The sequence below is a fragment of the Rhipicephalus sanguineus genome, chromosome 7 (assembly GCF_013339695.2).
Source record: "Rhipicephalus sanguineus isolate Rsan-2018 chromosome 7, BIME_Rsan_1.4, whole genome shotgun sequence".
Classification (NCBI taxonomy): Eukaryota; Metazoa; Arthropoda; class Arachnida; order Ixodida; family Ixodidae; genus Rhipicephalus; species Rhipicephalus sanguineus.
Genome location: NC_051182.1, coordinates 154,865,535 through 154,892,594, shown reverse-complemented (window position 1 = coordinate 154,892,594; position 27,060 = coordinate 154,865,535). Strand labels below are relative to the sequence as shown.

Here is a 27,060-nt window from a genome sequence, read left to right as displayed (position 1 = left end):
ACGTCGATGCAATTATCTCGTGTTGGGGGTGGCCTGTTCGTCTTGCACTTTCACCGCAATGTTTGCTTTGAGGTAATAGAACGCATGGAGGTCACTTCATTCGCTGTAGCGGCCGCGTTTAAAAAAACGCGCTGTTGAAAGCGCGCTGCTCAAGCACATTGAAGAATTTGACAGGTGTTCGTCTGCGCTCGACCTGTGTATACCTGTGCGCTGTTTTCGTGCGTCCTTCTTTGTGTTTGATTATTAAACTGCTCAGCGCAAAAATTTTACACGGTACACATACAAACGACGAGGACAAGCGCACGTGTACCATGTAAAATTTTTCCGCTGAGCAGTTTAATAATGGAATACCAACTAGCCCAATCCCCCACTTTACTTTGTGTTTGAGCAGCGCGCTTTTAAGTGTTGTCAGCTCTCGCTCGTCCTGTGTGTTCTTTCATGCGTACTTTGTGCTTCACCAGCGTGCTGCGCGTTTCGAGCTGCTTGTCGTTCTTCGCGTGACATTTTATTTAGTTGCTATCGCATTCACTGCTTCGCCCTTGCGGCGAAACACGATGTTTTGAGCAAGGACAAAGCACATTCATCTTAGAGAAGGCATGGAGTTTTTATTCCGCGTTTCTTTTTCATTTTCGTACCACACTAATACGGCGAGCTCCCTATGGTGATGCTTCGCCGACTGCGCCTCCGTCTTGCTATGCCTGTTGCGGCAGCTCTTGCTGCACCGGTAGCTGTGCCTCTTGTTGTACTTCTGGCTGTGCCACTTGGTTATTTTGAGAATAATCAGGATACTGACGTTGATACTGAGGGCCGGTGAGGCTAGCAGCCGTTTGAATAGTACCAATGGCGGTGCCCAAACTTTGCAAGACAGGAGCTGCGGAACCTGTTCATTGAAAAGTCGTGGATAAGTGCGGCAAGTTGTGCAGGTTGGTAACGAACTTCGACTGGGTAGCGCACAAAACATGGATGCAAAAGATAGTCTCTATATTTTGTGTCCGTGTTTTATGCGCTACCCAGTCAAAGTTATGAACAGTCATTTTTTTTTGTTTTCACTTACGAACAATAGGCAAAAATCAAAGGAGCATTTTACAACACCGGGTACATTTCAATGCTTCTTGTTTACTTGCATATCAACTACCATATATATCGCCAAAGTCCTCACTCACATTATAATGCTCATACCGTATAATGTCCAACAAATGCGAGCCATATTCAATGTTTATTGCGTTAGAATTCTTCGAAGTATTCACGTTGTAAAACAAATTGTGAAACATCTTAAGAGCTCCATTTTAAAACATTTAAAATTGTAAGCGCTTAATACTGACATTCAATAGTTAAAGGGCGTTTGAAAAAAGAAATATGACTATTAGGACTTATAAAACTTCGCTTCATATGCATGTGCACTGAAAATAAGCAAAGCGAACTATGATAACAATAATGGAGGAGCGCTTAGCGTACTAATAGCCCATAAGAAGTAATAGATTTGTAGAAACAGATGTAAGGATGCGCTAATATATGTCAATTATGTGTCCAAATCTTTTTCAGTTGTTTTGGTTATGAATAACTCACCACATTTTTCATGTATTTGTCTAAACAATTTAGGTCTATCCGAGTAATTATTCGGACGAGTGGATGATAAACGTCTATTCTTAACAACAACGCAGTCAACACACCCAAGACACACGAAACTTTTACTATCAAGTATGGTTCCTTGTAGATTCCTTGTAGAAATCCAGGAGATGATGAAAGCATTGGAAAATCATAGATGATTTAGGTTGAATTATTGTATGAGAGTACCTATACCATGTGCGTCGTAGAGCACGTGAAAGAAATGTAATTCATTTGCTGCCTGTGAAGGATTCATTCCTGGCAGTGAGAAGGCAGTGGACCGTACCCCGACGCAACTAGGACGTATACAAGAAATTTCGGCATCAATTTTTTTCAACGTTAGCTGAGATAAGCGTTCAAAATAGATGCGTTCATATGCTATTGCTACATGGAAGACGAAAATTTAAATTACGACATACAATTATGCTAAGACGTGGAAACGGATATGGTACCTTACGTTATTTTTTTGTTTTTTTATTGTACTAGTCGACGTAATATTGTATGTGCGCATATTTGAGAGATGTCGTAAGCTCGTCGTAAGCTTTGCATTTTGTATGTATTTAGCAGCTACCCTCCCGTCCTGTCATGAAAACATGTAAGTAAAAACAACTGCCTTTCCTAAATCCGCGTGGCAGGCGCTCAGGCGCAGGCATCTCACAGAATATCTAATGCCGAAAGGGCAGGAGGTTGATACTTATTAGTCATAGTATTTATTTTATGCCACCCATATTTTAATATATGTGTGTCATAAAACTGACTCGTTCGTTGCCAAGTCAGCAAGTGAACAACGCAATGGCGTTTTTCACTTGTTAACATTTGTTGTATCTCGCCTTCACACGAGAAAAAAATGGGCGTGGCAGGCTATGTGCTTCAGTCTACATATTTCGGAGGGCTGTAAACTGAAAAAAAAATATTGTAGCAGAGCTAGTCCTTGTATGTTATGTTTCTTGTGTACGCGAAATTTTTTGGGCTAGTTGCTTGTAGTTAGAGTATCAACGTAAATTGTCGTTAGCAACAAAGATTTGCTTCACGGATGAATTTACGTAGATAGTTTTTAAGGTATGTTCTACGATCAAGAAGCCGCGATACTCTGTGCGAAGTTCCCGGTAAAAAACATTTAGCAAGCTAGGTGTACTTGAGAGGCAGCAATTTTACAAATCGCTTGTGAACATAGCCTTGTTCGGATATATCCGTGAAAGATTTTAGCCTCTAGCTGCGTCTCTATGACCCTCCCTGTATTGTTGATGGCTGGGAAAACGTGCTATTATTAGAATGATGAACAAAAAATGCGTTATACTAGGAGTCATATACGAACCTCCAACCGATCCAGGCATTCCAGGCATTCCATACATTCCAGGCATTCCATGCATTCCAGGCATTCGATGCAATCCAGTCATTCCAGGAGTTACAGCAGACAGAGGAGCTACAGGACCTACAGGTGGTACAGAAGATGCAGGAGTTCCGGGGGCTCCTGCAGCTCCAGGAGTTACAGAATCTTCAGCAGATCCAGACGATGCGTGTGATGAAGGGGGAGCGGTAGATTTTGGAGACGTAGCCTTGATATTCTTAGGTGACCTAGTATTAGCTGCCGGCTTCGGTCTAGGTCGAGGTCGAGGTCTAGGTCTAGGTCTATCTACCACGGAAGCAACAGGTTCGGCCTTCGCACCAAACGTATTTTCGTCGAGTACCATGGACAAAACAACCGCACATGCGGCCGCGAGGAGAATGATGCCGAAGCTCGAAACCTTCACCATCGTTAATGATCGTCAAAGGCTGCTGGTTCTGTCTAATAACGTGACGCCCTTATATACACATTTGAGGCGGTGGCACATCAACAGGAACATTGTCACATTGTTCTAAAATTGATCTCGCTCCTCACGCTCCTATTTCTGCATTGAAGGTGACGTGCAACTATATTTTCTGCCTACTTGAATGTGCGTAAAAGGCGACAGGCGAATGTGTTTTACGGTCCTGCTATATTACTGCATAGAACTAAAATCGTTAACGAATGTCATCTGTGTAGCGCGCAATAAATACTAAACTCGCACATAACTATCCAACTTCGTCAAAGAGGGTGAGTAGGAACAGTGATGTCTGTGTTACTTACATGCAATCAATTTTACACGTCATTCTAGTTACATTATACTTGCCTGGTGCATTCTGCTCGCAGAAGGTTCGTGACAGCAAGAGTGCTTTACGTGTAAAACAATTGATCAGATTGTATTGCGCGTAGGCAGTACGTCCGTGCAATGCGCTCCATATATGTTTAACCTATTTGTATTGCTCTCTGTAACAATGCACCTTGCGCACGGCCATTTCGAGCCTCCCTACTATGGCTGGATAGCAGAATAATGGAATATGAGCAAAGCAGGCAATATTGCCCTGGAATAGGCCCTTTTTGTGGTGTATAGATAGCTTCACTTGTTGAATATAGAATAGCGTTGGCACAGTGCAGACCGGCGCTAAACAGATTGCTAAATCTGGCTATGCGATGCGCACATATTCAGTTTGTTTCTCGCCGGCAATGTTCTGTCTCTGTTTTGTCAGTTAATCCTTCTTCCATGTGCAGGTAAAACGTGCGATTTTTTAGAGAGAAATAAATTATCTTAGGGTCCTTTCCTTTCCACCGACATAAAAATTGAGAACTATGTGCCAGCTGTAAAAAAATTTCTTATCTATAATTGAGAACCTACTGACAACAATGACAAGGAATCTATAGGAGATGTAATTTGTAGTATTAGAATGTAAACGTGGCGAAATTAACGTGGACGAAAAAATAACTTGCCACGGGCAGGGACCGAACCTGCGACCTTCGAATTATGCGTCCGATGCTCTACCACTGTGCTACGGTGGCTGTCATCTTCTCCTGAACTTTATGGGGCATATATTTGTACTTAAACCTAGGAGTGTTAGTCAGCGCCGACTAGTACCAGTACGCCACTAAAGACGAATAATTTTTCGCGCGCAGAAACGTATGCTCCACAGATGTGGGCAAACCCTACTCACCTCTGGTCCACTGAAATGTTGCAAAACGGTGAATGCGGCAAAAAAAACGCCTACTGTTCAAATGGCTTTTAAAAGTAAGTGCACGAAACTGAAAGCGCGTGCGGCAAGCCAGAGAAGATGAATGTCGCGGAAAAAAGACACACTCTCCTGAAATGGAACACTTTACAGAAGAATAAACTGCATTCAAAAGGAATATTATGTACCTAGCTGTACCTCTTTGGACCTTTCATGAATACGCTGTGCCTTTCTATACGTTTCATCAAAATTCAGTCTCACCTCTGGGCCGTTCGTTGCAGGGCTTCGCTGATAATACAGTTTATCAGAGTGGAGTGGCTCCGTGATAAATCAAGTGAAAAACACCAGGCCACTCTTGTCTGCTTCGCTCGTCAACCATCTTCTCAAGGTGCAAAGGCGGAGTTTTTTAATCCCTTGGATGAGGGACGGCAATGAATGAGGGTCGAATAATTTCGTGTCGCATCATGCGTTCAAAATTCCAATAAGCGATGGCTGAACAAACGGCATTGACAGGAGGAAACTTGGTGTCGCTGTGTAATGATTTGGTGAGTAGCCATGTGGTTAAACGAATTGTTCAAGCTCCAACGTTTTATGAGGTGGGGGAAAACTAGCCAGCACCGCCTGGTAAAGGACACGACGGCACGAGAGCGCGAATTGCCGTGTAGCAATCGACTTTCTACGAAGTGAGTGTTCGACATACGAGTATAGTGTCATCGATGAGTAATGCTTACGTGAAGGTTGCAAGTGGGGAGGAAATCCGAACCGATGAAGGCATAGAAGATTTCATCGATGACGAATATTGTCACGTGGTTGCGATGGCGAAGAAAGCAAAACGTAGGCGGTAAAGATGAACCGCTTTATTAGGTAAACTTGAACCTAGTAAAAGAAGCAACACTCACAGTCCATCTAACGCGGCAAGCACGGACGTCGGTCGTTGGTAATCTGATCAGTGGTAAGGCGGGTCCGCATTTACACATGTTTCATCGAAGGCTCCAGCGTTATCGTTGGTCCGCGTTAGTTAAGAATAAACACAACTATTTGCGATGTGCGCGCAATCTGATGGGAAGATACCGGCACAACCGGACATACCGGCACAACCTGTGCAAGGCAGGGGTTGCGCGAGTAACGGGCCAGTTACATCACAATAAAAAGAGAAGCCCGCGTGGTAATATCTAGCGCAACGTGTGACGTAACCTAGGGTCGATGATAAGTGTATTAATAACGTAGGTCGCTAAGTTGGAGGCGTTAGCGGCGCGAAGAAGCTTTCCGCGGGGCTTCGAGTGACGATCCATTCGGGATGGTAGCCCTGGGCACTGTTCGTGCATTGGGACAATTTGTTCGGGGAATAGGGGAGGGGGGATGAGGGCACCTGAGCGCCCGAGTCTATAGAGAAATGTGTACCCACATTATTGTTAAAAAATGGTTGATCCACCTTTCATAGGAATCCCTATAAGAGGAAAGTAAAGCGCATCCTTGTAGAAGTAGTTGAATGCTTACTGTACACTGATATAAAAGAGCTTGCTCGATGTATATTGGTGTTTGGCAGCTATAGCACCATTTAACGTCGGTGCACTCAAGTTGACGCTTAGTGGTACCCTCCATCCCGGCGGCTAACGTTCATGATCAACGATTAAAGAAACCTTTGTGGTAGCAGTAGGAATTAACGGTGAGAGCCTAATAAGAGAAAGCGGTCGGACAGCCAGAAAAGCGTCGGCTGAGGCCCCATCCCACAGCATGTTAAAAAGCAAACAACATCACGGCCGTACTAGAGGGAAACGCAACACGCGTCGCGTCTCCCCTCTAGCCAAGCCGGGATTTCTCTCTAGGTTAGCGTAAGCGGGCAGCGCGGTGTTGCAGAGGCAGGCGCGCGTTGCCGAGCTATTTTTAATATGGGTCGATGCTATGAGCTAGGCCAAGGCTTGGGCTAAGGTCGCCACCTCGCGGTGTGTTAAGGCACTGACAAAATTCCACTTCTATAGGAAACGCGCCGAATGGGACGGACGCGCAGCAACGAAGCTTTCCAGGAGCTAATCACTAAGGTCACGGTCATGATGCATTACTTTACAGCTCCCAGAGGGCGACACCACACCGCCGACCAAAAGCACTCTGAGCAGAAAAAGTGACATATAAAATGCGCGTTTGTAAGGGCTCCAGAGTGTGTGACGGTGGCGCAATGGATAGCATGCCCGGCATCTGTTGTCGCGTGACGAGAGGTCGTGGGTTCGACTCTCGTTGAGGTAATTTTTTTCTTGAAGTTTTATTTGCCATCTTTAAGTGTGCATAGCATAGCAATGCAATGAAAAATAGCAATAAAATGAAAGCCGAGGCACAAATGGCCCGACATAAATTCATTTTAGCCCATCATGGACGCGAGTGGCCATCTAGCGTGAAGGAACACAAGTATGACGAGTATATTCTTAATTGGTTCCGTGTGGGACTATTTTTTGCTGATGACGAGTAAAGTCGCCATCGGTTATTTCGTTACAAAATCTCATGGCGAGTATACTCATAAACGGCAGCAAAACGGTTAAAAGAAGCGTTTTGTAACTCAGAACATTGCTAGAGCCTGCTTTCTAAGTAGCAATAGGGCATTGCGCTAAGGGCATTGTGGGTACATGTCCGGAGCGAAGCGGCTAAACTTTCCTCTCGACGATAAAGATCCCGTATGTAACATTCTAAGTGACAAATATTCTCTTTACAACGAAATCGAAATTGCGAGAGCCGCCGCGATATATGCTGTTACGAAGGAATATTGAATTCGGCTGGGCTCCAAACTTGATAGATGCTTAGAGCGCAAACTAAATACTGAAAGGCAATTCACAACCACATTTTTAAGGGGTATTTTTGACATTATAAACTTGCGCGTTTAAAAATTGGTTAAAATAAAAAAAATCTCTGTGAATGTACGCCTGTGTTGAACATTGTTCTGAGCGTTGTAATTTCGCCTGCTCGTGTTCCGGTCTATTAGTCTTAAATCCCTCGAGGAGACATTACCTTCTTTACAGGGTTATAGTTGCGCCAGCCAAAACGCGATTTGTTAGAGTCGATCTTTATCGCTACTGTTATAAAGAATATTGAATCTAAGGAAGTAGCTTGGGGCCCAATGCCACTTCGTTGTAACAGTCTTCAATTCTTGATTTCCTGCGCAAAACTTCGCCCAATAATAAGCTTCGCCTTTAGCAGGCGGACTACCGACACCTTCACCGTCACAACCACGTGGTATCTCGTGGAAGGAGGAGGTGCTAAAGCTCGCTAAACCTCGTTGAACTTTGATAAACTTTGCTAAACCTGGCTGCGTGCCACGCGCATGACTTCACTAGACTTCTTGTCGGTAGTTTTCTCCCTATATTGTCTGCTAGTTACTCATAATTTCAACGCTGGTAAGAACATCGGTATTTTGGAGATAAATAATTACTTTTTAATACGCAGTGAAAGTAAGATCGGCGAAGTGCGATTGAAATGAAGAAAAATATCTTGTCTGCTACTTGGATGCTGCTATAGCTGAATCTAACTAAACCTGAAAAGCGAGAAAAGCACATCGACGAGGTCGAAGTAGCTTACGGCTTTTACAAAGTGCTAGGTCGGGGAAACCAGGAAAAAGGCAAATGTTTGCAAACGTCGGATATAATACAGCTTAGGTAGCGCTCTTATCAACTGAAGCCATGTGTAATATGCAGCCCACGTTACAGCGCGTTCTTCAATGGACGGAAGTACTCATAGAAGAACATCAGATTTTGTTTAACTGGTTAATGTCGCATCAAAAACACGAGGAATAGGAGGAGAAATGATGCACTATAAAGGGCTCAGGTGCAGCAATATAAAATGAGCGTTTCGCTGAAGAGATTGCCTTACCGGAGCCTCTGCGGATGGTTCCCATGAAAGTGTCGAGAATGCTTCACTTTTGCAAAAAATTGACTTATAAACGAAACACGAATAAACATGCCACATGAAAAGAGATGCTAATTTGGAGTAGTTACCGACAACACCTGCGAGGTTAACCATAAGTGTAGCAACATCAAATTTATCAGCATCAAAGTACAAGAAAACTTCGGGGCCACATAGTTCAAGATAATTCCTGCCGAAGCGGCATAGTCCACCCTCCTGGACATCTCCTCTGAACCTATTGCACAACGAAGGACGGCCGGTACGTGTCGTTTTCGTTTGAACCACGATTGTTGCCTACCTTCGCACTCTTTCACTCGCACATAGAGAATATACCGCACGGGACGATGTTATCAGTTTAGTCTTTATACGGTACCTCACGACGACGGCGACGACAAAACTGCACTTGGCGTGTTCATACATTTGCTATCGCAAAAAGCTCAAAGGGTGCGTTCTACATTCTCCTAAGAGAACTTGAAAGCGAATGTCACACGGAACTTTACGCATTCGCCTAAGACGGCTAAAAGGCGAAAGCCATTTCCCTTTCCTTCTTCAATTTTTTTCATTCCCCATGAAAGCCTGCTGCACCTAACGTGGTTTTGCCCTGCTTACGGGATCTGAGGCAATTTGCGCGCCTCACATTGTTTTACACAGCCTCCGTGATTAGCCCGCCTTCGACCAAGCGACGATTTCGTGAGACGAAGTCTTCATGTGACGTCATGCTGTGACTCGATAAAGACATCACGATGACGTAGGTGAATTCTGGATATTTGTAACGTCATTGATGGTGTCATATTAGATTGAGGTGACGTGACTTTTGGTATGCCGACTGCGCACAGCAATTTACTTGGATATCGCGCGACTTCTGACCGGCTTTTATCACTTACTTTTTTTTGCAATATTCGTGTTGACGTGGACGCCGTTCTCGCAATTTATCATCAGGTCTCGCGAAATCTCAAAAGCGCGTTGACTAATGTGGATTTATAAAAGTGTTACCTTAATAAAAAGCAAACAAATTCGCGCGTTAGCACTTTGTCCGCTGAGACGGAGCACGGCTCATTCATGCATTTATAACGCTTGCACCGTAGGCTCTCCTTAAGAGAGCAGACCTCTGCATCATTGGTAACGACATAGACGAGAGACAATCTTTTATTTCTTTGAGCAAAGACAAAGTACATGTATCACAAAGAAGGAGTGCGGGTTTTATTTTGCATTTTTTATACTCGTAGCACACGACTTTGACAAGCTGTCTATGATGATGCTGCGCTGCCTGTGCCTCCATCTTGCTGCACCTGTGGCTGTGCCTCTTGCTGTACCTGTGGCTGTGCCTCTTGCTGTACCTGTGGCTGTGCCTCTTGCTGTACCTGTGGCTGTGTCTCTTGTTGTACCTGTGGCTGTGCCGCTTGCGGTGCCTGTTGTTGTGCCACTTGCTGTGCCTCTTGCTGTACATCTGGCTGTACCGCTTGGTTATTTTGAGGATAAGTGGGATATGCAGGTTGATACTGAGGGCGGGAGCGGCTAGCCACCGATTGAATAGTACCAATGGCGGAGCCCAAGCTATTCAAGACAGGAGCTGCGGAACCTGTTAATATAACAGCCATTAGTGCCTTGTTTTCACTATAGGAACAATGTGAAAAAATAAAACAAGCGTTGTACAATACTGGGTAGCTTTCATTTGTTCCCGTTGGTTTTTTAGGTCACCTCGCATAGAGATCGCCAAAGTCCCCACTTACATTAGATGTATGGCGCATACCACATAACGTCCAATAAATGTGAGCCATATTAAATGTTTCTTCCATAAGAATTTATTGAAGTATGCATGCGGTTGTAAAAAATTGTGCAACAGTTAACAGCTTCATTTTAAAGCATCTAAAAGTTGTAAGTGAATATTTCTGACATTTAATATTTAATAGGCGTTGGAGAAGGGTAATATGAATATTAGGTGCTATAAACATGTACGCTGAAAATAAGCAAATTGAACTGTAATAACGTTAATGAAGGAGGGCTTAGGTTACTCTTAGCCTGTAAGGAGATATATATTAGTAGAAGCAGATGTAAGGATGCACTTTTATATGTCAATTATGTGGGCACATTTGATTCAGGCTTCTTGGTTATGAAGAAATCACCACGTTCATGATGTATTTATCTAAACATGATAAGTTTCCTAAAGTAATTATTTGGACGAGTGGATGATGAACGTCTAATCTTAACAACCACATAGTCCACACAACCAAAACAGCAATATACACGAAACTTACTATCAAGTAAGGTTTCTTGTAGAAATGCAGAAGATTATGAAAACATTGGCAAATCATAGACGATTCAACTTTCATTATTGTGTGACAGTACTTATATCATGCGCGTCGCAGAGCACGAGAAAAAAATTTAATTCATTTGCTGACAGTGGAGAATTCATTGCTGGCAGTGGGTAGGTAGTGAACCGCACGCTGACGCAATTAAGACGTAAACAAAACATTCCGCTGCCTCAATTATTTTTGTATGTTAACTGGCATAAGCGTTCAGATTATATCCGTTTATATCCTATTGCTAGCATGGAAGATAGAAATCTAATACACCACATAAAATTTTGCTAACAAGTCCAAACGCGTATATGATAGCTTACGTTGTCTTTTTTATTGTTGGCTAGTCAGCGTATTATTGTATGAGAGCATTTTTGAGACGTGTGGCATAAACATTAAACAAAGGGCACGCGTCCACGTTTATTTGTGATGTTTAAAAATAACGTCTCGTCGCAAGCTTTGCATTTTGTATGTGATTAGCAGCTCCTCTGCGATCCTGTCATGAAAAACATGAAAGTCGAAATGACCGCCTTTCCGAATTCCGCGAGGCATGAGCTCGGCCGCACGCATATCACAGAATATATGACGTCGAAAGGGCAGAAGGTTGATAAATATTACTCTTAATATCTATTTTATGACACCCACATTTCAAACAACGAGAAAAGTTAGTTGGTTTCCAAATAAACAAGTGAGCAACGCATTGTTGATTTGTTAACATTTGTTGTTTATCACCTTAACACGAGAAAAAGTGGGCGTGGCGGGCTATGTGCTTCAGTCTACATATTTCGGAGGGGCGTCAACGGAAAACGCGATTGGTAGTACCGCTAGTCCCTGTATTTTAGGTTTCTTTCGAGTGTATGTGAAATTTCTCACGCTAAGTACTTACTGTAAGAGTATAACTGTAAGGTATCGTGAGCGACAAAACTTTTCTCGAGGATGAAGAAACCACGATAGCTTTTAAGAGATTTCCTACGATCAAGAAGCCACAATATCCTGTCCTAAGTTCCCGCTGAAACATATGTTTAGCAAGCTAGATGTACATCCACGGCTACGTCTGTGTAGAGCGCGCGAGCAGCCGGTTTTCTGCTCTGCAGGGTGACACCTTCAGGCAGTTTCGGGCTCTGACTTGATGTAGCAGGGAGCATGCGTGGCCTAGTAGTCAGGCTGACCACATCAGAGCCCGAAACTGCCTCAAGGGGTCGCCCCGCAGAGAAAAACGCGCGCTCTACATAGACATGGCCGCAGCAGTACTTGAGAGGCAGCAATTTCGATCGCATGTGAACATAGCCTTGTTCGGAGATACAGAGCTTTGTTGGCCTAGTCCTGTCCGGAGATACGGCTGTGAAAGATGTTAGCCTCTAGCTGCACCTGTATGCCCCTTCATGCATTGTCGGTGGCTGCGCTAAACATGCTATTATTTTAATTATGAACAAAAAATGCATTATACCAGGATTCGTATACGAACCTGCAAGAGATCCAAGAAATCCAGCCGATCCTGGCATTCCGGCCATTCCCATCATTCCAGGCATTCCAGCCATTCCAGCCATTCCATACATTCCAGGCATTCCAGGCATTCCATTAATTCCAGTCATTCCAGGAGTTACAGCAGAGAGAGGAGCTACAGGGCCTACAAGTGGTACGGAAGATGCAGGCGATCCGGGAGCTCCTGTAGCTCCAGGAGTTACAGGATCTTCTGGAGTTCCAGACGATCTGTCTGTTGAAGGGGCAGCAGTAGGTTTTGAAGACGTAGTCTTGGTACTCTTAGATAGTTTCTTTTTAGCGGCCGGTTTCGGTCTAGGTGCAGGTCGAGGTCTAGGTCTATGTACCACGGCAGGAACAGGTTCGGCCTTCGCTCCAAACGTATTTTCGTCGAGTATAATGGACAAAACAACGGCACATGCGGCCGCAACGAAAATGATACCGAAACTCGAAGCCTTCACCATCGTTAATGATTGTCAGAGGCTGCTGGTTCTGTCAAATAACGTGACGCCCTTATATACATATAGGAGGAGGTGGCACGTCAACAGGAATATTGTTACATTGTTCTAAAAATTGATCTCGCTCCACACGCTCCTATGCAACTATATTTTCTTCCTTATTCGATGAGCGTAAAAGGCAACAGGCGAATGTGTTTTAAATTCCTGCTATATTACTGCTTACAACTAAGATCGTTAACGAATGTCATCTGTGTAGCGCGCAATAAATACTAAACTCGCACATAACTATCCAACTTCGTCAAAGAGGGTGAGTAGGAACCGTGATGTCTGCGTTACTTACATGCAATCAATTTTTACACGTCATTCTAGTTACATTATACTTGCCTGGTGCATTCTACTCGCAGAAGGTTTGTGACGGAAAGATTGCTCTACGTGTCGAGTAATTGTTCAGATTGTGTTGCGCGTAGGCACGACGTCCATGCAATGCGCTCCATGTATGCTTAACCTAGTTGAATTCAACTCTGTAACAATGCACCTTGTGCACGGCCATTTCGCGCATCCTTACAATGACTGGTATGCAAAATACTGGAATTTCAGCAAAGCAGGCATTACTGCTCTGGGATAGGCACTTTTTGCTGTGTATACATACCTGTACTTGTTGAATATCAAAACCAGTCAGCACAGGGCAGACCGGCGCTAAACCGATTCTCTAAACCTGGCTGCGCGACGCGCACATGATTCAGTTTGTTTCTCTCTGGCAATGTTCGGTCTCTGTTTTGTCAGTTCATCCTCGTTTCATATGCTGGTAAAACGTGTGATTTTATACGGAGAAGTAAATTATATTATGGTTTTTTTTCCTACTCCGCGACATAAATTTTGCGACATATGTGCCCGCTGTAGAAAAATTTCTTGTCAGAGAATTAACAGACAACAATGCCAAGGAAAGTATAGGGGATGTAAATCGTAATAATTAGGATATAAATGCGAATAAAGTAACGTGGACGGAAAGATAACTTACCGCCGGCAGCGACCGAAGCTGTGAACTTCGAATAACGCGTCCGATGCTCTATCACTGAGTTACGGCGGCGGTCATCCTCCCGTCAACTTTATGGGGTATATATGTGCATTTAAACCTGGGAGTGTTAGTCATCGCCGACTAGCACCACTGCTCCACTAAAACTAATCATTTTTCGCGCGGAGAAACGTATACTCTACAGAAGTGGGCAAACCCTACTCACCTCTGGTCTACTGAAGTGTCGCAAAACGGTGAATGCGGCAAAAATACGCATTCTGTTCAAATGGATTCTCAAAATCGTGCACAAAACGAAACGCGCATGCGGCATGCCAAACAACTATCATCCTCATGAACGGGTACGTGCCACAAAACTCACCACTGGTCCACTAAAAATCAAGAAGGCAACAGTTAGCCCAGCGAATGGCTGCGAAACGACGGCGGCCTCTAAGCGATGGAAGGCCTACGACAATGACGACGTGGCCGTATATTTGAGACGTGCGAATGCTTGCTTTCAGCGCGAAGTTCTGTCTGCAGTTTGGACATCCGTGTCGTGCATGCGACTGTCTGGGGTTTCAACTCGAACCTCTCTGCGCAGAGAATCAACGTAGAAACTACATAGCAATACTTAGCTAAAGCCTAGCGACGACCTAGAAGCAATCTAGAAACAACCTGCATCACCTAGCGGTTGCGAGAAGACCCTGAAGCGATGGAAGGCCTACGCCAACGACAAGGGGCCCGTAGATCTTTGAGACGTGCGAATTAGGGGCGTAGCCAGAAATTCTTTTTTTTGGGGGGGGGTTCAACCATACTTTATGTATGTTCGTGCGTGCGTTTGTATGTGTGCGTGCCTATATACGCAAGCAAAACTGAAAAATTTCAGGGGGGGTTTGAACCCCTCCACCCCCCCCCCCCCCCCTTGGCTACGCCCCTGGTGCGAACGCTTGGTTTAAGCGCGAGGTTCTGTCTCTGCAGCTTGGACATCGGTGTCGTGTATGTGACTGCGTTTGGTTTAAGTCTAACCGCTCTGCGCTGAGAATCAACGTAGAAACTACCCAGCATCACCAAAGTAATACCTAGCAACGACCTACAAGCAACCTTGAAATAACCTGCATCACCCACCAAAGGCCTCGAAACAACCTAGAAGCATAATAAATTAGTCTTTAGAATCATCGAGTTTCGCTGTTTCAAGCCATGCGCGGCTTTGTGCAAGCTTTGCCAATATTTATGTACCTTGCTGTATCTTTTTGGACCTTTCATGATTACGCTGTGCCTTTATGTACCTTTCAGTAAAATTCAAGGTCACCTCTGGGCCTTTCGCTACAGGGCTTCGCTGATAATCCACTTTCACAGAGTGGAGTGGATCCGTGATAAATCAAGTGAAAAGCACCGGGCTACCCTTTTCGGCTTCGCTGGTCAACCATCTTTTCAAGGTGTAAAGGCGGTGTTCTTTAATGGTTCGGATGAGGGATGGCAATGATTGAGGGACAATAATTCCGTGCCGCATTATGATTTGGTGAGTAGCCGTGCGGTTAAAGTATTTGTTGAAGCTCCAACTTTTTATAGGTAGGGTTTAACAATGTGCTTGATTGGGCTTTACTTGCATATCAGCTGGCATAGAGATTGTCAAAGTCAAGTCACCTACATTGTTTTGCGTGCTCAGCGATGACAAAGAATGTCAATCACAAACACTGCTTACTACATTGAAACAGTGTTGAATTATGATATCGATATATAAATCAATATGCCACTTGTGCATATTGATTTATTTTTAAAAACGTCTACATATTTTTAAAGGCGTCTACAAATGGTGGGGGCTTCGAAGACGAGCAAAAGTAGAGTAGATTATAAGAAATTCGTTGCATCTACGAAAAACAGACCTGAAATATTGTATTACTAAACCACATCACATGCCCATAACATGAGCACATAAAAATAGGCTACATTCATATTCCTATAGCACAATCGAAAGCACGCTGCCATAATTAAACCTCATCGAGCCATTCTCATTGCCTTGATTATTTTCCACGTAATTGTAGGTGCCTTTTCCAGATTAGGCCTGTTTTTGTGCTTGTGTTAACGTGGACCATCATAACACAATGTACTACATTATATCTTGCTAACAAACCACAAAGCATATGGTGATTTTGCGTTGATTTTTATGTGTAGTCAGGGTCAACTTTTATTGTATATGCGTATTCGGCTTGTCTAGCATAAACTTCAAACTAAGGGCATGTTTCTATGTCTATTTATAATACGTAAGAACACCTTTTTGTAAGTTTGGCACATACTATGTAAGCTGCTCTCCTAATATTGTTATCACCAACATAAAAGTCAGAAAGACCATCTTTCCAAAAGCCGCATGGTAAATAGTCGGAGGCACGTTAATCACATAGGCTCTGACGCAGAAATGTGGCAAGGTTGCTTATGATTAATAAATATTATTTTGAGTGACCAAACCTTCAAGAAATACAACGAACTCGTCGGTCGCCTTGAGCGGCTAGTGGTTTCCGTCAGTCATAAGCACACCTAGTACATGTATTCGGACAAAAAAGGAGACAAAGCTCAGACCTTGAGTCTGTGCTTCAAGGCGGAGCGCTGTCTCTTAAATAAATAGGGCATGTAAGCGACGCGAGGTCACCAGGTTTGCCAACTATGCCTGACCCACAAAATCTAGTATAGTGCGGCACCTATCCGCACTGCCGTGAGTTTCATCAGAGAGATATATAAACATTCCGGGCGTGTGACAACGCGCTCAAGAAACAGCGTTCGTCGGCGTGTTGTTGCGACGTCGAAACATTCACCCACGATTACGTTACTGCCTAATGCAAATTCTGACCGCAGCTTCGTGTTTGGGCAAAGCCAACTGTGTTTGAAGTTTTGGCTATGCGCAGTTGTAGCAATGTAGCATTCGTTACACATTGCTACAGAAACTTCCAGCGCTCGAGCGCTACGAGAGCCATTCTGTACATTGCAGGCTTCACGAACAAAGCGAAACGCCGACAGCGCTCGAGTACCACGCACACCACTCTGTGCATTGCAGACGTCACGAACCAAGCGAAACGCCGACAGCCACGTTACGACAAGCGAAGCCAGGCGCAGTACAAGTGCCAGCCCTGCATGCGCACGAGCTCCGACCGAGGGGCAGCGCGCGTGACTGAGGAAGAAAGCGAGGTTAGAGGCAAGTGGCTCGTGATATCAACAGACTCCGCGTTCACTCTTTTTTGTTCTCGTTCGCTCGATCGATTACGCTGACGCCAGCAAACAACAGCGATATCTCTCAACGCAGGAACGGGCGCCTAAGAGCTGCGCTCTAAAACACCAGGTTGTGTCACACTTTTAGTTAGGCGTACGCAGAAGTTTCGTACGCTGTGCACAATATGTTGCGTACGCTGCAAACGAAGCGTGCTACAACACTTTTAGTTTAACGTACCCTCATGCGTTTCACTCATATAGATTAGTCGTATGCGAGATGTGTTTTGGCATGCTTATCAGCGCCACCGACGTCAGAAATATGCTAGGTCCCAGGAGTAACGTGGCCTCTGCGATCTGCACGCCGTACCTCCCGATGGCCTGGGTAATGGCCACTAGCATACAAGTGAGGCCACGGCGTTCGCTGTGTGCATGTTTAGGGTCGCTCCCGGCTGCATTGGTTGCGCGCGTTGACCTTTGTCGTAAACGTTGAACATTGCTATGTGCACACAGCTTTGAAGCATTCTTGGGCTTTTTCAGGACGACGGGCTTCTGCGAACGCCTCTGAATTGTGGTTCAATCCCGCACGCTGCAGTGCGTTATCTGCCTCCCTTCTTCCTTTTTTTTTCTCTCCTTCCCTTCCCACCTCTCTATTTTAAATGCGAAGCATTTCTTAGCGAACTTCTGCGACTTTGAGCGTATCTATCTATCTATCTATCTATCTATCTATCTATCTATCTATCTATCTATCTATCTATCTATCTATCTATCTATCTATCTATCTATCTATCTATCTATCTATCGATCTATATCTATCTATCTATCTATCTAGCCGCCTACGACTTTGTGCTCTCCTGGTCACTTGGTTAAGGGAATGTACACCAAAATTGGTATGGCGTAACATGACTGTATGACAAACATAAATGACACGTCATAACATGAAAATCATGACATGCATGTCATGTACAGCATGATTTACGTGCCACGCGCATGGTGCGCTGGCGGCCGTTTCGCTAGCTTGATATACACCAAAATTGGTATCTTGCGACGTGACTGTGTCACAAACATAAATGACACGAGTTAACATGAAAATCATGACACGCATGTCATGTACATCATGACTTACGGCCACGCTCATGATGCGCTGGCGGCCGTTTCGCTAGCTTTATATACACCAAAACTGGTATCTCGTGACGTGACTGTGTAACGAACATAAATAACACGAGTTAACATGAAAATCATGGCACGCATGTCATGTACAGCATGACTTACTTGCCACGCTCATGGTGCGCTGGCGGCCGTTTCGCTAGCTTGATACACCAAAATGGTATCTTGCGACGTGACTGTGTGACAAACATAAAATGACACGAGTTAACATGAAATCGTGACACGCATGTCATGTGCAGCATGACTTACGTGCCACGCTCATGGTGCGCTGGCGGCCGTTTCGCTAGCTTGATCTACCCCGAAGTTGCTATTGCGCGACGTTACTGTGTGACGAACATAAATATTAGGAGTTAACATGAAAACCATGACACGCATTTCCTCAATGACATACAAGACGATGTATGCAGCTCTTTGCTGGCTGCTTCGCATTACATCGATTCCCACAATGCGTGGGATCTGCTGGCTTTTTTATCTGTGTATTCCCCTTCCCCGATCCCCCAGTGTAGGGTAGCCAACGGGAAATTTTTCTGGTTAATCTACCTGCCTTCTCCTCTGTTTCCTTCCTTCCCTACTAGATAGCAAACACTCCATCCACAGCTGACGCTGTACCGACATTACGCCCGCATATGGTCTTTTTCCAAAATAACTTTAGACCTCTATGGTAGAATACCTGACTGCCACGAAGAGTGCATTAGGTTCGATTCCTGCCGGGATCCTTAACGCTCTCTCATTTAAAGCACCAATGTATGTTCTCGCTGTTCCTAGGTAGATATAAACTGGCAAATACTTGTGGGGCATACCCGTGAACCGCGGCCCGTGGTTAATGGGTGTATGCCACACGTGTCTGGAGGAAAGGATTTGAGGACGCACGCAACAAGATTTTTTCAGGTCATTCTTGTCATGACCGGGCAGTCATGTTAGTCAAATCCTCTTATCGTCACATGCTAGTTTTGGTATACACTAACTTAAGGAGCCATCACAAAAACACAGCGCTAATTTAAACATCATCCATCATAAAAAGCGCTGTGTTTTTATGATGGATCCGTGCCAACGAGCTCGCATCCAAACTCCTTTAAGTGAAGGTAATGAGGCAATGACGAGAACACCTAGACGTAGGCGGCTAGAAAGGTAGGTGGATATGTAGATAGAAACACGCTGCATATTGGGTTCGCTAAGAAATGCTTCGCAATAAAAAAAGAACTTCCGATGCAGCGCAGTACGGAAACAGGAGAATGTTCGCGTTGTTATAGACGGGCGGGGGGAGTTTCGCTCCTCCGCCTCGGTAAGGGTGGCCACCCCGGGTATAGCGGAGCAAATCGCGGTAGCGCTGGCTTCGTCTGACCCAGAGCGTTCCTACATTTACACCGACTCGAGGGAGGTAATCAGGGCTTTCGAATCGGGTAACCTCGCTCGAGAGGCGGCCTCCATTCTAGAGAAGAGGGCTTGTCCCGGCTCTCATTTTTAGATGCGAAGTATCTTATGGCGGAGTTCAATCCGATGGTGGTGGTGGTGTGCGGCGTGACCACCCTTACTGCGCATGCGCATACCCTCTCCACTCACCCTCTCCCCTCCCCCTCTCCACTTCCCATTTCCCCTTCTCCCCTTCCCATTCCCCCTCTCCACTTTCCCTGCCCTCTTCCTCTCTCCCCTCCCCTTTCCCCCCTCCACTTCCCTCTTCCATCCCCCTCTCCACTTCACCTCTGCCCTCACCCTTTCCACTCTTGCTCTGAAACGCGGGCTAGATATGCCGAAATTCTCTCCTGCGCAACTCCGCGATGAGCAGCAGCGCATGCGCGTCCGCTCCCCCTCACTCTCCTCTCCTACGCTGCCCCCCTCTCGCACGCCTGCCGACCGCGGTCCCCGCTCGCCCTGTGGGAATTAACGGCCAGGCTAGAGGTAAGACAAGACGCGCGTAGCGTTCCTCTTCGCGTTCCACGGTAGCATGCCCAAAGAACGCCAAGGGAACGCGATCGTGCAAGTGCTCCAGCTTCGCATCGCCTCATGGTCCCCTTTAGCGGGAAATGGTGTATATCACTTGGTTCCCCGCACACATGGGGAAGAACGTTCTCGAGGGCTTCCCAAACCTCAACGAGCTGGCGCACGATCGTGCGCGAGAACTCACGCGCCGCGACGGTCTGGAGGCTCCGGAGGGGCAGGAAGGGACTCAGCAGAACGATCCACTTCTGACATTTAATGAAGTCACAAAGCATTACCAACTTGGCAGGAGCGTCTATCCTCTTCCTCACCCGAAGCTCAGCAGAGCTCAGTCAGCTACTCTGAGAATGTTGCAGACGAGGTCTTTCCCGTCGCGGGGCATCTTCAGTAAGATGTACTCGGACGTTGACCCTGGTTGCCCAGACTGCAGTGAAACCTTTTGTTCCATGGCTCACATGCTCTAGCGATGTCCCGCGTTGCCTGAAACCCTTCTCTACAGCGAAGCCGAATGGGAGGAGGCCATCAGAAGCACGGCACTCCGAAAGCAAGCCCAGGCTATCCAGAGGGCCCAGGAAAGGGCGGAGCGTCACGGCGTTCTGTCCTCTACGTGGGCGCGGCCAGCGGTTACAAGGGCCTCCCTTTAGGGGGTCCTGTCAGTAACTCCTCAGGATCCAATAAAGTTCGTTGCCTGTCTGTCTGTGTGTCTGTCTGTCCTGTCGCAGGAACATAGTTCAAGAAAGTTACCGCCGATGCGCCGCTGGCCACCCTCCGGTACACCCCCCCCCCTCTCTTTGTATATCGCGCAACGAAGGACGGCCGGCACGTTTCGTTTTCGTTTCAGCCCCGATCATCGGCTGCCTTCGAATTCTTTCACTCGTACATAGAATATATGAAGCACCGGGAGATATGATTGATTTGGGCTTTATACGGTACCTCACGGCGACGGTGACAAAAGTGTACCTGGCGTGTTCATACATTTGCTATCGCAAAAAACTCACAGGGTGCCTTATAGACTCCCCTAAGACGACTTGAAAGCGAATGTCACACACGGTCCTTTGCTCATTTGCTTAAGGCGACTGGTTGGTTGGTTGGTTGGACCGTGTCAACCTGGCGCAACCCACTGTGGGGGATCGGCCATGAAACGGGCGGCACCTTATTTTTGAGATAAAATTGTTTTACATTTCAAATATGTTTATAATAAGGATATGTAAGGAAAAACTCACACTAATATTCAAGGCTAGAAAAACACAAAAAGAAAAGAAAAGGCGACTGGAAGGCAAAAAACGTCTTCTTTTTCTCCTTACCTTTCGTTCTCATGAAAGCCTGCAGCACCTAAAATAGTTTTGCGTTGCCTCCGAGATCTGAGGCAATTTTTGTACCACATGTGGTTTTGCACTACCTTCGTAATCGGCCCGCCTTCAACCAAGTGACGATTTCGTGCAAGAATGTCTTCATGTGACGTCATGCTGTGACTCCGATAAAGACGAGAAATTTTGGAGATTTGTGACATCATTGATGGCGTCGTGTTAGATTGAGGTGATGTGACTTTCGGTTGCCGACTGCACACGGCCATTTACTTGATTATCACGCGATTTTTGGACGACTTTTGTCACTTACTTTATTGCAGTATGTGTTGGCGCCGACGCCTTTCTCGCGATTTATCACAATGCCTCGCTTAACCTTAAACTCGTCTCGACTAATGAGACTGTATAATGCTTTTCGCCGTAATAAAAAGCAAAGCAAGATTCGCGCGGGAACACTTTGTCAGCTTAGACACAGAACACAGCACCTTCATGCAATATAATGCTCCTGCCGTAGGCTCTTCCTGAAGAGAGCGACCTCTGCCACATTGGTAACGACATAGACGAAATATTTCTTTATTTATTTGAGCAAAGACAGAGTATACATGTGTCACAAAGAAGGCGGGGAGGTTTTATTTTGCATTTTTATCGTCGTAGCGCAAAACTTCAAGAATCTGTCTGTGATGATGCTGCGCTGACTGTGCCTCCATCTTGCTGTACCCGTTGCTGCACCTCTTGCTGTGCCTCTTGCTGTACCTGTGGCTGTCCCTCTTGCTGTACCTGTGCTGTGCCTCTTGCTGTACCTGTGGCTGTGCATCTTGCTGTACCTGTGGCTGTGCCGCTTCCTGCACCTGTTGCTGTACCACTTGCTGTACCTCTTGCTGTACATCTGGCTGTACCGCTTTGTCATTTTGAGGATTCTCAGCATATGAAGATTGATGCTGAGGGAGGGCGCCGCGGCTAGCAGCCGATTGAATAGTACCGATGGCGGTGCCCACACTTGGCATGACAGGAACTGCGGAACCTGTTCGTTTAGCAGTCATTAGTGCTCTGTTTTCACTTTAAGAAACAATGGAAAAGAATAAAAGAAGCATCGTGCAATACTTTGACACTTATATTTCTTCAGGTTGACTTGTATGTCAACTAGCATACAGATAGCCAAAGTCGTCACCTACATTATAGTGCGGCCCCGCCACGGTGGTCTAGTGGTTATGGCACTCGACTGCTGACCCGAAGGTCGCGGGATCGAATCCCGGCCGCGGCGGCTGCATTTTCGATGGAGGCGAAAATGTTCGAGGCCCCGTGTACTTAGATTTAGGTGCACGTTAAAGAACCCCAGGTTGTCGAAATTTCCGGAGCCCTCCACTACGGCGTCTCTCATAATCATATCGTGGTTTTGGGACGTTAAACCCCAGATATTATTATTGTTACATTATAGTGCGCATACCGCATGTTGTCCAATTAATATGAGCCATATTCTGTGTTTATTAGATGCGAAGCATCTTACGGCGGAGTCCAAACCGGTGGTGTGCGGCGTGACCACCAGTGCTGCGCATGCGCGACCCCTCTCCACACGCCTCCTCTCCACTCTCCCTCTCACCCTCTCCACTTACTCTCTACTCTTCCCCTCTCCCCTCCCGCTCACTCCCCTCCCCCTCTCCACTCCCCCTCGGGAACGCGGGCTTGACATGCCGAAACGCTGCTTCGCATCGCCTCATGGTGTCCTTTAGTGGGAGATGGTGTGATTTTTTTGGTTAAGAATACTTTGAAGTGTTCACGTAGTTGTAAAAAATTATGTGACATGCCACTGCAGCTTCATTTTAAAGCATTCGAAAATTGTAAGCGTATATTTCTGGCATTCAGTATTTAATAGGCGTAGGAAAATGATAGGTGTAACCTTAAGAGACAGGAAGAGAGCAGAGCGGGTCAGGGAACAAACGGGGGTTAAGGATGTCATAGTTGAAATCAAGAAGAAGAAGAAATGGACATGGGCGGGGCACGCCGCATGTCGGCAGCATAACCGGTGGTCATTAAGGTTAACTGGCTGGATTCCAAGAGATGGCAAACGCGCGAGGGGGAGACAGAAAATTAGGTGAGTAGATGAGATTAAGAAGTTTGTAGGTATAACGTGGCAGCAGAAAGCACATGACCGGGTTGATTGGCGCAACATGGGAGAGGCCTTTGCCCTGCAGTGGGCGTAGACAGGCTGATAATGATGATGAGGCGCAGGAAAAAGGACATATTTATATTAATCGTCAATAATCTTCGCTTCATTAACACGCGCACTGAAAAATAAGCAAAACGAACTATGATAACGTAATGAGGAGCGCTTAGCTTACTCTTAACCTCGCAAGAAGTCATATATTTGCACAAAAAGGTGTAGTGTGCACTTATATATGTCGATTATGTGTACAAATTTTTTGCAGTCTTCTTGGTTAGGAATAAATCACCACTTTCTAGATGTATCTGTCTAAACATTATAAGTTTTACTGTGTAATTCTTTGCTCGAGTGGATAAGAAACATCGAATCCTAAGAACAACGCAGTCACACGCCCAAGATACCAAGACGCGCGAAACTCTTACTATCAACTAATGTTTCTTGTAGTACTTCAAGTGATTATGAAAACATTAGAAAATCATAGATGGTTTCAACCTGAAATATTGTATGACAGTATTTATGTCATGTTCGTCGCAGAGCACGAGAAAGAAATGCAATGCATTTGCTAGCAGTGGAAAGGCAGTGAATCGCACGCTCACGCATTTAAAAAGTAAACAATAAATTTTAGCTACTTCGATGATTTTCTGTGTCAACACAGATAAGCGGTTGGATTAGATCCGTTTATATCCTATTGCTAGCATGGAAGATGAAAATATAAGTTCAACATAAAATTTTCCTAACAAGTGGAAACAGATGTGATAGCTGACATTGTTTTTCTCATTGGCTACTCAACGTATTATTGCATGTGCGCATTTTCGAGAGGTGTGACAAACTTTAAACTAAGGGCAGGCGTCCTAGTCTATTTGTGAGGTTTGAAAAGATTCTACCGAGATCGCGATACTGCATAATGGGAAATTCTGAACGCAGCTTCGTGTCGGGGCAAAGCCAACTGTGTTTGAAGTTTTGGCTTTTCGCAAGGTATTGAATAGCCATAAATCATAATTTTTGTGAAGTAGCTAAGCACCCACTACTCCATTATTCGTCTTTCTGTGGATAAACGTAGTATCTGCTACGCATCAGTAAGGCGCACGTTATTGATGCTACATGTAGCTGATCACGATGAAAATTATGGCTGAGCACTGTCCAGTGGGTGGGAAGCATCCAACGACTCACTCGTTTCGCAATTACCTTTTTGTGATGACTCGTTGTTATTTTACTCTCCTGCCACGCTACATTACGTATGTTAACGCGATTCCTTGCCCGATATGACACCTGTATTGGGTCTCTTTTTGCAAAAGAGTTTCAAGCGCCAGCGTGGCTCGTGGTAGAATACTCGAGTGCCACGCAGAGGGCCCGGGTTCAAATTACATAAATTCTAGGAAATTTTTTCTCATTTTTTTTCATGTCTATCGGTTACTTTTTCATTTCTATCGGTTACGCCACCGATGGCTACGGTGACAGCGACGCCGCTCAACGCAGGAATGGGTGCCTAAGTGCTGCGCTCTAATAACGTCTCGTCGTATCTTTACATTTTGTATGTAATTAGCAGCTGCCCTTCCATCCTGTCATGAAAAACATGCAAGTCTAAATGACGGATTTTCCTAAATCCGCGTGGCATGAGATCGGGCACAGGCATATCACAGATTCTGTGACGCCGAAAGGGCAGGATGTTGATACTTATTAGTCCCAATAATTATTTCATGCAGCCCATATTTTAATCAACACAAAAAGTTTCTTGCTTGTCAAGTAACAAACTGACCAACTCAGCGGCCTTGTTTCACTAGTTAACATTTCTTGTTTATCACCCTCCCACGAGAAAAGCGGCCGTGGCGGGCTATGTGTTTCAGTCTACATAGTTCGGAGGGGCATGACTGAAGAAAACAATCGGTAGTAGCACTAGTTCTTGTAGGTTGTGTTCCTTCTTGTGTACATGAAATTTGCTGCGCTAGTTATTTGTGGTAAGAGTATCAGCGTAAAGTGTCATGAGCGACAAAGGTTTTCCTCAAGAGTGAAGGAACCACGATAGATTTCTTAAGATTTCTAAGATCAAGAGGCAATGATAGCCTGTCCTAAATTCCCGATAAAGATATTGTTTAGCAAGCTAGATGTACTTTATAGGCCGCAGTTTTGGAAATCGCATGTGAACAAAGCCCGGTTCGGAGATACATGGCTTTTTTTGCCTAGTCCTGTCCGGGGATACATAGATCTGTTAAATATTTTAGCTTCTAGCTGCACCTCTAAGCTCCTACATGCATTGTCAATGGCTGCGCTAAACATGTTGTTATTAGAATTACGGACAAAAAATTCATCATAAAGGATTCATATACGAACCTCCAAGACCTCCAAGCAATCCGGCCGATCCAGACATTCCAGACATTCCAGCCAACGCAGCCATTCCAGCCATTCCAGCCAATCCAGGCGTTACAGGAGACAGAGGAGCTACGGGTGCTGCAGGAGGTGCAGGATCTCCGGCGGCTCCTGTAGCTCCAGGGGGTACAGGATCTTCAGGAGATCCAGACGATCCATCTGATGAAGGGGCAGTAGGTTTTGTAGATGTAGTCTTCGCGTTCTTAGGCAGCTTCTTATTAACAAATGGTTGAGGTCTAGGTCTAGTTCGAGGTGGAGGTCTACGCCCCACGGTACCAGCATATTCGGCCTTGGCCCCAAACGTCTTTTCGTCGAGCATCATGGACAAAACAATGGCACATGCGGCCACAACGAGTATTATTCGGAATCTCGAAACATTCACCATCGTTAATGAGCGTCAAAGGCTGCTTGTCTCGCTAATGACGTGACACTCTTATATACACAACTGTGGAGGTTGCACATGAACATGAACAACGACAAGTTTCATTGTTCTAATATTGATCTTGCTCCTAACGTTCCTATTTCCGCGGTGAAGATGACGTGCGACTATATTTCTTTCCTATTTCGATGAGCGTAAAAGGCAACAAGCGAGTTTGTTTGATCGTCCTGCTATATTGCTACAAAAAACTAATATTGTTAACGAATGTCATCTGAAGAGCGCACAATAAATAATAAAGTCATGCATAACTGTGCAACATCATCAGATAGGCTGAGTTGAAACACTGACATTTCCGTTACAGACAGCTAATCAATTTTACACGTCATTCCAATGACATTATACTTGCCTGGTGCATTCTGCTCGCAGCAGATTCGTGACAGGAAGAGTGCTCCACGTGTAAAACACTGTTCAGAAATGTGTTGCGTGTAGGCACTGATCCATGCAATGTGATCCATGTATGGTTTAACCTGGTTGATTTCATCTCTGTAACAATGCACCTTCTGCAAGACCATTTCGCGCCTTATTAGTGCGGCTGGTCCGCAAAATACTGGAATTTCAGCAAAGCAAGCATATTGCTCTGGAATAGGCACTTTTTGCCGTTTTATACCGTACCTGCGCCTCTTAAATACCAAATTACGGTTAGCGCAGTGCAGACTGACGCTAAACGGATTCGCTAAATCTGGCCTGCGCGACGCGCACATGATTCAGTTTCTTCTCTCCGGCAATGTTCTGGTCTCTGTCTTG

General features: G+C 45.3%; 2 protein-coding genes across 11 annotated transcripts; both read right to left on the bottom strand.

The window, feature by feature from the left end:
• Positions 1-592: 592 nt before the first annotated feature.
• On the bottom strand, positions 593-3,389 carry LOC119400966 (macrophage receptor MARCO-like). The gene is made up of 2 exons (XM_037667844.2): positions 2,921-3,389; positions 593-880 (listed from the first exon to the last, which is right to left on the bottom strand). The coding sequence occupies exons 1-2, from the start codon at positions 3,357-3,359 to the stop codon at positions 693-695; spliced, it is 627 nt and encodes a 208-aa protein (XP_037523772.1). The 5' UTR covers positions 3,360-3,389; the 3' UTR covers positions 593-692.
• Positions 3,390-9,685: 6,296 nt separating this feature from the next.
• On the bottom strand, positions 9,686-26,292 carry LOC119400965 (collagen alpha-2(IV) chain-like). Of its 10 annotated transcripts, none has more exons than XM_049418046.1 (4): positions 25,842-26,292; positions 22,180-22,376; positions 22,085-22,132; positions 9,686-9,896 (listed from the first exon to the last, which is right to left on the bottom strand). In XM_049418046.1, exons 1-4 carry the CDS (start codon positions 26,260-26,262, stop codon positions 9,759-9,761), a joined length of 804 nt encoding a protein of 267 aa, XP_049274003.1. In that variant the 5' UTR covers positions 26,263-26,292; the 3' UTR covers positions 9,686-9,758. The 10 variants fall into 10 exon arrangements, with proteins under 10 accessions (XP_049274003.1, XP_049274005.1, XP_049274004.1 ...); XM_049418048.1 differs by having other exon boundaries at positions 22,109-22,132; XM_049418047.1 differs by lacking the exon at positions 22,085-22,132 and having other exon boundaries at positions 22,156-22,376.
• Positions 26,293-27,060: the final 768 nt, after the last annotated feature.

Coding starts and splice junctions, on each gene's coding strand:
- LOC119400966 (XM_037667844.2), bottom strand. CDS start 3,359: ATGGTGAAGGTTTCGAGCTTCGGCATCATTCTCCTCGCGGCCGCATGT. Junction 881..2,920: donor AATGCCTGGATCGGTTGGAG/GTTCGTATATGA, acceptor TTCAATGAACAG/GTTCCGCAGCTCCTGTCTTG.
- LOC119400965 (XM_037667843.2), bottom strand. CDS start 12,751: ATGGTGAAGGCTTCGAGTTTCGGTATCATTTTCGTTGCGGCCGCATGT. Junction 10,091..12,273: donor ATTTCTTGGATCTCTTGCAG/GTTCGTATACGA, acceptor TTATATTAACAG/GTTCCGCAGCTCCTGTCTTG.